The sequence below is a fragment of the Motacilla alba genome, unplaced genomic scaffold (assembly GCF_015832195.1).
Source record: "Motacilla alba alba isolate MOTALB_02 unplaced genomic scaffold, Motacilla_alba_V1.0_pri HiC_scaffold_34, whole genome shotgun sequence".
NCBI lineage: Eukaryota > Metazoa > Chordata > Aves > Passeriformes > Motacillidae > Motacilla > Motacilla alba.
The window spans coordinates 722736-735698 of NW_024037436.1; the positions used below are offsets into that span (position 1 = coordinate 722736).

The following is a 12963-nucleotide window of genomic DNA, read 5'->3' on the forward strand; positions in this document are numbered from 1 at the left end:
AAGCTCCACAGCACCTGCAGGGAGGTGGCCGCTGATGCAGCCGACATGGCGGCCACCACCACCGCCCGGGCCAGGGAGCAGCAGGACAAGGCTGGATGTGATGGGACAGCTCAGGAAAACATGGTGGAGCTGGGTCAGGCCCTGGGCAGGGAGGAGGGGGCCGAGGTGGTGGCCGGGCATGAAGCCCAGGTGAGGAGAGAGGCCTGGGTGGCTGCCAACAATGCATCCAGGGCCACCATGGTGAGACAGCGGCTGGAGGCGGCCCTGGGGCTGCTGGAGCGCTTGGTGGCCGCGTGTGCTGAAGCCACCGTGTTCCCCCGGGAGCTGTTGCACAGAGTTGGGGACATCGAGGCTTCCCTGAAGGGGACAAGAGAGCGGTTCCCCGATGTCCCCGAGGACTTGGTGGCCAAGGTGGCCGTGGCCGAGCGGCTGTGGGAGGCCAACGCCCGCCTGGCCAAGGGTCACCTACTGGGGGCAGTTCCAGACACCATCAAGTTCTTGTTCAGTGGTGGTCCCGCCAGCTCCAGTTCCTGTGGCGTGGCCGAACAGTGCCAAAGAGCCACCGAGGACATCCCAAGGCTCCTTCGACCCCCGGAGCATCCCCAGAGCATCCCCACGGTGTCCCCAGTGAGCATGGAGCCCCAAGAGGTGCGACTGGTGGGGGAGAGGGGGACAGAGGGGACAATGTGGGGGGAGGGGGCATAGGGTGAGAGGGGGCAATAGGGGAGGGGGGTACACGGTGGGGAGGGGACAAGGGGCTGGCGGGGGGTGGCAGTGGGGACAAGAGTCTGACAGAGGGATGGAGGGGCAAAGGGGTCCCCTCGCAAGCACGGGGGCCAACGCAGGAGACCACAAGTGCCACCAGGTCCCTGACACCTCCCCTGTCCTGTCCCCAGGTGTCCCCTCTGCAGCTGCAGGTGCTGGTGGCTGTGGTGGCCACCCTGGGCGAGGTGGTGGCCACCGTGACGGGGACATACAGAGCCAAGTGCCTGTACGAGTCCCCAGACTCCCTGCATGAGGACCTGAGGAGATTCACCTGGAGACTCCGTAGGACCCTGAACCACAGCAGTGTCCCCTCCTTGGGCCACCGTGGTGTCCCCTCCCTGGGCCGGGCCCTGGCTGCCCTCAGGGCAACCCCTGGGACCACCTGGGCCGATGTGAGAGCCGCGGCCAGCGCCTGGCGGGAGTCGGTGGCCAAGCTCGTGGATAGCTGGGACCAACTGGCCAGGGAGGCCACCAAGCTCCGTGACACCTGTGGGACGGTGGTCACGGACCAGCAGCTGATGGTGGCCCTGGACAAGGAAGAGGTGGCCCGGGAAATGGCCATGCCCAATGCCCAGGGGGCGGCAGCCACCAATGAGGCCATGGGAGAGGCTGTGGCGGCCACCACATGGGAAAATCGGGCAGAGGTGGCCCTGGGCCTGCTGCAGCGCTTGGTGGCCACGTGTGACAGAGCCACTTTGTTCAATTGGAACATGGAGTGCCAGCTCAGGGACATTGAGGCCATCCTGAAGGGGACAAAGGAGGTGTTCCCTGATGTCCTCCAGGCCTTGGGGGCCAAGGTGGCCAAGTTTGAGCGGCTGTGGGTGGCCAGCGCCCGCCTGGACAAGGATCACCTGCTGGGGACACTTGGGGTCATTGACAACATCCTCTTGAGTCCCTATGGTGGCCATGGTGGCCCCGGTGGCCCCGGCAGCCGCGCGGTGGCCGAGCGGTGCCAAAAAGCCATCGAGGACATCCCAGGGCTGCTGTGGGGACAGTGATGTCACCACTGTGACTTCATCGGGGCAGTGATGTCACTGGAGAGACTTGTGGCCACTCGAGTGCCACCAGCTCCTCGAGTCACCAAGACCTCCTCGAGTGCCACCATCTCCTCAGGTGCTACCAGCTCCTCGTGCCACCAAGGCCCCTCGAGTGCCACCAGCCTGGGACAGTACGGGTGCCACTGGGCTGCTGGTACTGCTGTGTCCCTGATGCCACCAGTGTGGTGTCCCCGTGTCCCCGCAGAGGGGACACAAGGGGAGGCAGAAGGGACTCGAGGGGTGGCAGAGGGGACACGGGTGTGGCAGGAGGGGACAGGGGGTCTCAAAGGGACAGAGGGGACAGCAGAGCTCTCCAGAGAGGGGACAAAGGGAGGTCGCAAGTGCCACCAGGTCTCTGACACCTCCCCTGTCCCCTCCCCAGCTGTCCCCTCCGCAGCTGGAGGCGATGATGGACGTGGTGGCCATCATAGGTGAGGCTGTGGCCCCTGGGGCCATACAGGGACAAGTGCCTGTGCAAATCCCCAAATTCCCTGTATGAGGACCTGAGGAGATTCACCTGGAGGCTCTGTAGGACCCTGAACCACTGCAGTGTCACCTCCTTGGGCCACCGTGGTGTCCCCTCCCTGGGCTGGGCCCTGGCCACCCTTGGGGCCACCCCTGGGACCACCTGGGCCGATGTGAGAGCCGTGGCCAGCGCCTGGCGGGACTCGGTGGCCAGGCTCATGGACAGATGGGCCCAGCTTCCCAGGGAGGCCACCGAGCTCCATGCCACCTGCAGGGGGGTGGCCACTGCTGAGGCCACTGTTGCAGCCACTGCCCAGGCCAGGAACTGGCAGGACCCGGCCGCCTGCTTGGGGACAGCTCAGGAAAACACGGTGGCCACGGAACAGGAGCTGCCACTGGCCCTTGACATGGAGGAGGGGGCCTCGGCAATGGCTGCGCTTGAGGCCCGGGTGGTGGTGGCCACCAACGGGTGCTGGTGGCCACCGTGGCTATGAGAGAGGCCGCGGTGGCCAAGAGCCAGGTGTTGGTGGCCACCAGGAGGGAACAGGAGGGGGAGGCGGCCCTGGGGCTGCTGGAGCGCTTGGTGGCCGCGTGTGACGAAGCCACCGCCTTCTCCCGGGAGCTGCAGCGCCTGCTCAGGGACATCGTAGACACCATGGAGGGGACAGAGGAGGAGTCCCCCGGTGTCCCCAAGGCCTGGCCAGCCAAGGTGGCCGTGGCTGAGCGGCTGTGGGTGGCCAACGCCCGCCTGGCCAAGGATCACCTGCTGGGGGCACATGATGTCATCAACAACATCTGCAGTTGTGATTCCAACAGCTCCAGTGCCCGTGTGGTGACCGAGGACTGCCAAAAAGGCATCGAGGACATCCCGAATCTGCTGCAGGGATGGTGATGTCACTGCCCTGACATCATGGGGGCAGTAACATCATCGGGGACATCACTGCTGTCACCTGTGCCCTCCCCGTGCAGTATTTGAGACAAATCTGGGGAATTTTCATTGATACTGTCCCAAATCCTGATGGGAATTCCTGGGGTGATGTCACTGGGGACACTCAGGGACACTCTGGGATACTCAGGGACATGCTGGGGACACTCAGGGACACTCTGGGCACATTCTGGGATACTCTGAGAAATGCTGGGATAGTCTGGGGTCATTCAGTGACACTCAGGGACATGCTGGGACAGTCTGGGGACACTCAGGGACAGAGGACAGGGGTGAAGGAGTCTCCTCAGCAGCTTCCAGCTTTCCACTGTGCCTCCAGCAGAGCTGGTCCATAAATGGCAATTTAATTATTGCTTTTTGCACTTTCTAATTGCCTTTTGCACATTGTTATTGATCACCAGCAATTTGAAATGGTATTTGATACTGATATTGATTATTGATAATTCCTTGTAGCTGCTGGCTGGTGCAATATAATCTGTCAGTTCATGTGTGCACTGTACAGCCTATAAATAAATAAATAAATAAATAAATAAATAAATAAATAAATAAATAAATAAATGCCTTCTATATAATTCAGCCCGGGCTGATCTGGACTCTGTGTCAGACACATCACTTGACCCCACTGAGGCACGAGTGGCCAATAAAGCCATCCCAACGTTCCTGGAGGGGAGCACAGCCAGGGAGCTGCTCCAAGGCGCTGTCACTGAGAGATTTCCCCTTGCAAACCCTGGGTGGGATGCCAATACACCCAAGCAGATGGCAAGGTTAAAATGATATCCAAGCCTCGTGGCATGTGGGTTAAAACATGGGGTCTGTAAAGCTGGAAATTGGTCAAAGCTTCACCAAGTGAGGCAAAATGATGATGAATCACCCACTGATTTTTAAACAGGTGAAGAGAAACTGCCATCAAATACCCTGATCCAGATCCTGAATCAGCTGATGGGAAAGCACATCGGGTTTTGTTTTGTGTGGGTCAGGCTTCAGATGATATCAGAAGAAAAGATAAAGGCAGTTCAAGCCATAGATAAACTCCTGGAGGCTGCCTGGAAGGTGTTTTGAGGCAGGGGCCCAACTGAAAGAGTTCATCCCAACCTAGCAAGAAGGCAGCTCAGGAAAAGTCACCCAAGAAAGCTTCCCCTAGGGAGAGGGAGCAGAGTGCATCCTGTAAGAAAGGGGGGCATTGGAAAAAGGACTGTCCAGTGCTGAAAGAAAAATCATCAGTCCCTGTGGCAGCAGCATTCCCCAGCGGGGAATAATGAGCATTGGCTCCAGGATTGCAGAGGGCTGATCAATCGCTTTGTTATACTGTACTATACTACTCAGAAAAACCCATCGCCCTTGCCAGACAGTCACAACACACACGTGGATCCAATTGGTCAATCAAGCCAAACAGCCATCGCCAATTGTCCTGGTTTGAAAGCAGAACTAGTGAGAGACTCCAAGTCAGAAATACAATTTATTAGGAAAAGGGAAAAAATAAAATACATGCAATAATACAAAATGAAACCACTGACAGAATCAGAACACAGCCTGACACCCTGCTAGTTAGGGTGGTGGTAGCAGTCCAGATGGAATGGTCTTGTTGTAACCTAGGACATAATCCACCCCTTCTTCTATTACCATCTACACCATACTGTCCTGGTTTAGGGCAAACTTGGGAGAAAACCTCCAAAGGGGGCCCCTCCAGAAAGCAAACCCACACAGCCCCTGCCCCCAACCGGTTCCGGAAGGATTCCTCGGAGACAAGTGGAAAGAACCTGTTTATTTAACAGGCACAGCACCCCCAGCACACAGAATGAACAATACCGGATGACAACACTCTTTCACTGCTCTGAAAAAGATGACAAATTCAGAAAGCCTCTCCTGGGAGTGGTCGCTCTGTTATCGGTGCCTGCGGCGCTGGGGATGGCTGCTGCAGCCACAGGATGTGAACTCAGTGTTTCCCGGAGCGGGTTCGAGTGGTTCCAAAAAAGGGAAAGGAGAAACAGTCCAGCTAAAATTTGCACTGCTTAGCTAAACTAGCTAACGAGCAGAAGCAAGAATCAAGAGCAAAGCAGGAGCAAAGCAGAGGCAAGAGCAAGAGCAAAGCAAAAAGCAAAAGCCGTGCTATGTTCTGCCCCGTCTCTGTGTCCCGCCAGCTGTGGGCGAGCAGGCTGATAACAAAACCAAAACAAAACTTCGCTCTTCAGAGCCAGTCTTGAAGGCACAGAACACAATATCCAGCATAAACAGAGCAATGACTGGGGATACCAGCACCATAAATCACCCCAGTACACCCTGTCACCCCAGCAATGGGAACAGGTTCTGCCCCCACATGTCCCGGTGGTATCAGGGTACACTGCACACCAGTATCAACTCAGGCATGGTATTTTTGTGGCTCTGATGTGCCAGGCCATCAGATCCACACTGTCCAAAAGATCCGGTTTTCCTGTGCCTCCTCCTGGCTACAGGCAGGGCCCCCCTAACCGTGGTTCTTATTTCTTTCCTGGGCATACACGGTAGAGGTACCTTCAAGGGGATCTGACAGATCACACCCGGCAGCTCGGCCATGGGAGGTTGGGGCTGCCTTCACTTCAGTGGAACTCCCTCAGCTGGTGTTTCTCTCCTTGAGCTGAGGCACCCATGCTGCCAGGACAGAAGTGAGTAAGAGCCTGATTAAGGGATGTGGGACTCCAGGTGTCTCTTCAAAATGCAGTTTGTTACATCCAAGGTGTTACAGCAGCCCAGGGTCATGCGTGACAGAGCCTGTGCCCACAGCTGTCAGCTCCAGCTGGGCAGGGCTGGAGACCCACACCCCTCATTCAGGCTGTTACTAATGGTGCCGCATGTTGAGCACCACTGTCAGAGCCTGAATGAGAACTGCAGGACTCCAGGTGTCTCTTCAAAATGCAGTTTGTTACATCCAAGATGTTACAGCAGCCCAGGGTAACAGAGCCTGGGCCTAATTTTGGTTTCAATGCATTATATACTTTTCTTTGCTGAGCATCTTAACACAGCAGAACCAATCTATACCTTAACTTTTACCTATAGCCTATCGTAACTACTGTAATTACCGTATTCATGTTACTGTTCTCCAATCACTAGAAGTACATTACAGTTCAAGGTAGAAGATCCTTTTCAGTTTTATTGCAGTGGAAAATTCTGAGACCTTTTTTCCACTTGCACCATCAGCAGGCTTGTTCACCTGTGCGATCTTTCTGCTTGGTAAAAACATCTTCTTCTTTGAGCTGGGTTTATCCTTTGCTCTGAGCCATAAAACCCCTTCTAACTAACACAGCCTTTGCCTCCTTGGTTATCCAGTAAGACTGGCTCAGCAGTTCTTCTCTATCAAAACTTGCTTCCATCTCTATTCCTTCTTCAGATTCCACATTCAAAAATCTTTCTGCCAAGCACACACACCTGTGAGACTTTCTTGTCAAACTTTCATCCTCCCCACAGAAGTGGGTTTCCCATCCCACCTTCCCATGCCTTCCCCATGGTCGCGCAGGGAGAGCCACAGGTCAGCTCTTGGGGTGCACCCTCTCTGTCCAGCTGGGGCACGCTGGGCTCTGGCTTTGGGGCCCGTGACTCGCGCGGGTGCTGCATTGATCTTCCTCACCTCCTCCCTCATCTCCCTCATCTCCTCCTTGAGTTCCTTGACCACGGCAGAGACATGAGCCTGCGTCGGGCCCTTGATCACACTCCCAGAATTTCTGTGAAAAACGCCAGTCTCTTGCTTTTAGAATTTTCAAAGTTTAATAGTAATGAAATGGCTATAAAAATAATAATAGAATTAGAGTAATAACAATTTGAATAATTGGGATTAGGACAATACGAGACAATAAAAACAAAGAGTTACAGACAGTCCAGGCACCTCTTTCTGAGCAAAATAAGCCTTAAAAGCAATGGCCTGTTGCATATTCATACATCTCATACATGATGCATAAATTCCATTCAAACACAGGATGCTCTCTGGTCAGTGTCAGCTTCTTCCTCTGAATCCTGATGGCATCTTCAGGGCTGAGCATGGCGGGAAGAAGTTAATTTCTTCGGATAATGGAGTAATAAATTTCCTTTCTCTGAAAGATTTAGCTGTCCTGTGGCTGCTATCTCATTGAGAGTACCTCAATCCTTTCATTAAAACAATATCCCTCAAACATAGTTTCTATTTTAACATTATGTTATAGCCTAGAACTATATTTTACACACTACTTAAAAAAATTACTAGAGCAAAACTTTCTACCATAACACATATAATATTCATTTTAATATTTGCGAAAAACCAAACATAAAATACACATTTTTCACAGCTGGCTAAAAATATTGCAAACCCAAGCCAGAGGATGTCAGGAGAGTGCCCTGTGAAAGAAAGATGGGTTTGTTTGGAACAAGAAAGTGAAACCAACTTAGAGGATACATTCAAAGAGAAAGAAGAGCAATTGAAAAGACAAAGGGATTGAGAGGGACAAATATATGGAAAGAATCTTTTTATTGATATGATGGAAAAATTTACAAAATAATTTAATCTGACCGATTGTTGGGTGTGCGGAGGGACACACTTAAGTGAAATTTGGCCATGGGATGGTATCAGTGGAGGTCCCCCAGACATTTTTTAATGGATTACATGAAGGAAAAGCATGGTAGTACCCAAAAGAAGGGAAGGAGAGTGGAAGCTAAAACCAACAATAACAGGGGAAGAGTGTCTACCAAGAAAAGGGAAAATGTATCCTGTAGAAACAGGAGAAATGCCATGTAAAAGATATCCAGCAGCAAATGGCACACATACCAGGTAGATCCCAGAAACTCCCCATTCATATCGGCCAATAGAAAAAACTGAAAGCAGATGTGTCTGCAGTGAAAAAGAAAAAAATGTTTGAATGCTTAGGAGATGATATCAACCCATTCTGGGAAACAGAAACCTTATCCAAATATTGGAAACATATAACAAATCAAGATTCTAATTTCTGGGAGGCACCTGAAAATCTGTTTTGGATCTGTGGTAACACAGCCAATATGAAGTCACCGGGAGGGTGGACTGGGAGTTGCACAATTGGAGCAATAAAACCATGCTTTTCCTTACTGCCTAAGCATGCAAAATCAAACTTGGGAGTCCCAGTGTATGATGATCTGGCCAGAAAATAAAGGAGTTTGTTTGGTGGAACCCAAAATGGGAACAATTAAATGTGGACCCCAGAAAGGATTATTGATGCTTATGGGCCGGCTCCCTGGGCCCAGGATGGATCCTGGGGGTACAGAACCCCAGAATACACGCTCAATCCAACCATCCATCTACAAGCAGTGCTTGAAATCATGTCCAATCAAACAGCTCTGACCATCGATCTCTTCAACCAGCAGCAACAACAAACACAATCAGTAATTTACCAGATCAGATTGGCAGTGGACACCTCCTCGCAGAGGAAGGAGGGATCTGCGGGAAATGTAATCCTTCAGAATGCTGCCTAGAGATCGATGACCACAGTCATGTAATTAAAAACACTACTCAAAATATTAGAAAAATTACCTATGTTGGAGCTCAAAAATGGACCCCCCTGTTTGGGGACTCCGATTGGTGGGACATCTTGATCACCTGGAACGGTAAATGGTGGAAGAAATTGGTCTGCCTTGTGGGGTGTGCACTAGCAAGTGTAATATTACTACCATGTGTAATTCCCTGTCTAGTCCGGATAGTGACCAGCATTGTCCACAGCAGCATCATGCTGCCAGGGAACTTGGAAGGGGAAACTGGTGAAAAAGCAATGTTAATGAAAGAGCAGAGAGATCAGAATGCCAGAGATATGCTTGAACAGCACGAGAAACTGAGAAAAGCAGAAGTTGAACTTTGAAAGGTTGATGCAGGCTGGAAGCCTGATCAAATAGTGAGAGGGGGGAATTGTTAAAAATAGGTTAGAAACTGTTGTGAAATAGTTAACAGATGGTTAAGCATGTACTGTTAGCTTGGTTATTATATTGAAAAAGGAGTTAAAAGGTTAAAAGTTATAAGAAATACAGTAATCAACGTACCATAACACACCTCAGTAAAGTGCACCACGCCCCAAGCGAAACGAGCCAGCCTGGACAGAACTGTAATGGGCCAATCAAGCGCCTTAAACCTTCATGCACATGAGGAATCCAAGAAGAAAGCAATCCAAAGGGACAAAAAACAGGATAAACAGGGGCTTCTCACCCACAGAATTTGTGTCGCTTCATCTGGGACATCGGGGACATCGCTGCTGAAGAAGCCCCAGCGCCGGCGCTGCAGCATCCTCGACGGGAACAATCCTGCTCGGCCCGCGGGCACCCTTGCTTTAGGCATTTCTTTTTCTTATAATAAATGCTGAAATCACTTTTAGTACCGGGAGCCTGCTCTCGTTTTAAACAACACGAAATTGAGGGGCACAGGAGCAGACGGTGATCGGTCCCTCAGGGCTGAGCTCCAGCGGTGTCGGTGAATTCTCTCTGCAGTAAGCGACAGCCTGGCCGCCCTCCTCCGATGACAAAGAGCAAGAGAGACAGAGGCTGCCCCCAACCCTGTAATTTTTACCTCCCCCCCATTCTCCCGGTGTCTCTGTCCCCCGGAAACTCCCAAAATCCAGAGGAGTTCCCCCTCCCCGCCTCCTGGAGCACTCAGCCATCAGTGCCTCTGAGCAACTCCATGGGAAAAAAATCCACAAGTAACAAGGAAAGAACAGAAAAACCCAACCCCCGGCAAGGCGGTGCTGGCTGCCGGTTTTGTGGGTTCCAGGGACACCCGGGGCGGGGTCAGTGCTCAGCAGCGAGGGCCCCCGGCCCCCCCAAATCTCAGCTGGGTGTGAAAAACAAAGTTCACTCTTTGAAAATTGGAAAAGTTTAATAGGAGTTATAAAAGGATTTTGGCAGTCGGCCAAAGAAGTCCCCCGTAACTTAACCCATTGTTCTCCACATCCGGTTCCACTGCAGGGCTACAAACACATTCCTGAGCTCAGACATTATTCAAACATTCCCGGGAGGTTTGGATGTTCCAGGAACTCTTGCTGGGTTTTAACCTCTCACTTGTCTGCAGGACATTCTGTAGATTAGGTCAATATATTTGATTTCTTCTCCGGGTTCCATCCTGTTGTTTCCCACCCCCTGATCAATTCATCAATTCTTCTCAGGTTTGTGTCACTGTTATCACCTGGAGAGGCCGGTCCGCAGGTGAGAGAAACAAGGGAATTGTTTTACACCTGAGTCAGTTACACAAAAGCATTTTAATATTGCATAGTCTATATATTAACATTTATTTTTCTGTATTTATTATTTGTCTATTTTTATTTTTTTAAGGCTTATGATATAATATCTATTCATTACTCCAGCATTAAATTGCTAACAGAGTGCACAGATAAACTGATTGATTATATTGTACCAGCGAGCAGCTACAAGGAATTATCAATAATCAATAATCAAGTACCAGACCAAAATACTTGGGAAAGTATTTTTTTGCAGAAGCCAATGCAGAATTGCAGCAGCCAATGCAGAATGGCAGAAGCCAATTATGAAATAGCCATTTATGACCCGGCTCTGCTGCAGGCCCAGTGGAAAGCTGGAAGCTGCTGAGGGGACTCATTCACCCCTGTCCCCTGTCCCTGAGTGTCCCCAGAGTGTCCCTGAGTGTCCCTGAGTGTCCCTGAGTGCCCCAGTGACATCACCCCAGGAATGTCCCATCAGGATTTGGGGCAGTATCAATGAAAATTCCCAGAAAATTCCCCAGATTTGTCTCAAATCCCCTGTGGGGAGGGGAGAGGGCACAGGTGACAGCAGTGATGTCCCCAGTGATGTCAATGCCATGATGACCTCGCAGCGGTGATGTCCCTGTCTTGAAGCAGCCTTGGGATGTCCTCAATGGCTTTTTGGCACTGCTGAGCCACCGCGCAGCTGCCGAGGCCACTGGGGCCACCACGGCCAGCATAGGGACTCAAGAGGAGGTTGTGGATGTCCCCAAGTGTCCCCCAGCAGGTGATGCTTGAACAGGCGAGTGCTGGCCTCCCACAGCCACTCAAACTTGGCCACTGCAGCCACCAAGTCCTTGGGGACGTTGGAGAATGCCTCATCTATCCCCTCCAGATCAGCTTCAATGGCCCTGAGCCGATGCTGCAGCTCCCAGAGGAACAACGTGGCTCTGCCACACGCGTCCACCAAGCTCTGCAGCGGCCCCAGGGCCACCTCTGCCCAATGTCCCCTCCTGGTGGCCGCCCTTGCCAGGCTGGTGGCCACCACGGCCTCTCCCACGGCCTCGCTGGGGGCCACCACCATCTGGGCCTCATGCAGGGCCCTCGCCGAGGCCTCCTCATCCCTGTCCAGGGCCACCGGCAGCTCCTGGGCCGTGGCCACCAGGTTGTCCCCAGCTGTCCCCCTGCAGGTGGCCTCGTCCTGCTGATCCCTGTCCTGGGTGATGGCCATGGCAGAGGCTGCGTGCAGGCAGGTGTCATGGAGCCCAACGGCCTCCTGAACCTGCCGTTCCCAGCTCTCCATGAGCGCGGCCACCAGCTCCTGCCAGGCGCTGGCCATGGCTCTCACATTGTCCCAGGCGGCCCCCAGGGTGGCCCCGAGGGTGGCCAGGGCCTGGCCCAGGGAGGTGACACCAGGGTGGCCCAGGGAGGTGCCATCGCCGTGGTCCAGGATCTCACAGAGTCTCCAGGTGAATCTCCTCAGGGCCGTGTTCAGGGACTTTGGGGACACTCATCACCGCATGCCTCTGTGTGACCCGGTCATGGTGGCCAGCAGCTGGCCCAGGGTGGCCACCACGGTGACCTGTGGCTGCAGCAGGGACAGCTGGGGAGGGGACAGGGGACCTGTCAGGGACCTGGTTGCCCTTGTGGCCTCCTGCAGTGGCCTCGGTGCCCTCCTGGGGTCCCCTTTGCCCCTCCCTGGAGGGCTCTGCTGTCTCCTCTGTCCCTTTGTCACCTCCTCGTCCCCTGTGCCACCCCCTGCCACCTCCTGTTGTCCCCCCTGTCCCCCAGCCACTCTCAGTCTCACTTCCCTCCACCCCTCTGTCACCTCCCCCCTTCTTGCCACGCTCTCCTGTCCCCTCTGTCACCCCCATGTCCCCCCACACTGGGATTGTCACACCTCGAGGGGCTCCACAGCTGCTGGGGGCCACCCTGGGACCACTCTGGGGACACCTTGGGGACACTCCAGGTGACAAACACGCCCTGGTGACTGTTGGGGACATGCAGGAACGTGGTATGGCCGGATGAAGGAAGCAGGAAGAGGTGACGTCACTGTCCCCCCTGCACCCCCAGCTGTGGGGCCAGGGCAGGGTCCCCAATGTCCCCCCAATGTCTCCAATGGAACCTCAATATCCCCTGAGTGTCCCCTCATGGCCCTGGTGTTGCCCCGATGTCCCACACAAGGCCCAAGTGTCCCCCAATGTCCAGCTGGGGACCCTGGGGTCACACCAGGGTCATGCTGGGGACCTTGGGGACACCCCCATGTCCTTCCCTAGGGTGCACCGGGGCCACCCTGACATCCCCTGTCCTGTTTTGGGTCACCACGATGTCCCTGATGTCCCCACAGTGTCCCCAGGAGGACCCTGGTGTGTCCCCAGTGTCCCCAACAGTACCTTGGGGGACACTTGGGCCCTGAGAGGACATCAGGATCCAGCTGGGGACATCAGGGGGGGACATTGGGGACGCTGCTCCGGCCCCACAGGAAGGGGGGGGCAGTGATGTCACCTCTTCCTGTTTCCTTCATTGGGCCGTGCCAAGTTCCTGCGTGTCCCCAACAGTCACCCGGGCGTGTATGTCGCCCAGAGTGTCC

At 53.7% G+C, this 12963-nt stretch overlaps 2 protein-coding genes across 7 annotated transcripts in view; both read left to right on the top strand.

The window, feature by feature from the left end:
* The window catches only part of LOC119696576, a 47257-nt gene that overhangs the window by 22837 nt on the left and 11457 nt on the right, over positions 1 to 12963 (top strand). The window lies entirely within an intron of this gene.
* Positions 7 to 1801, top strand: LOC119696592. Its single transcript, XM_038126361.1, has 2 exons — positions 7 to 648; positions 897 to 1801. Exons 1-2 carry the CDS (start codon positions 46 to 48, stop codon positions 1761 to 1763), a joined length of 1470 nt encoding a protein of 489 aa, XP_037982289.1. The 5' UTR covers positions 7 to 45; the 3' UTR covers positions 1764 to 1801.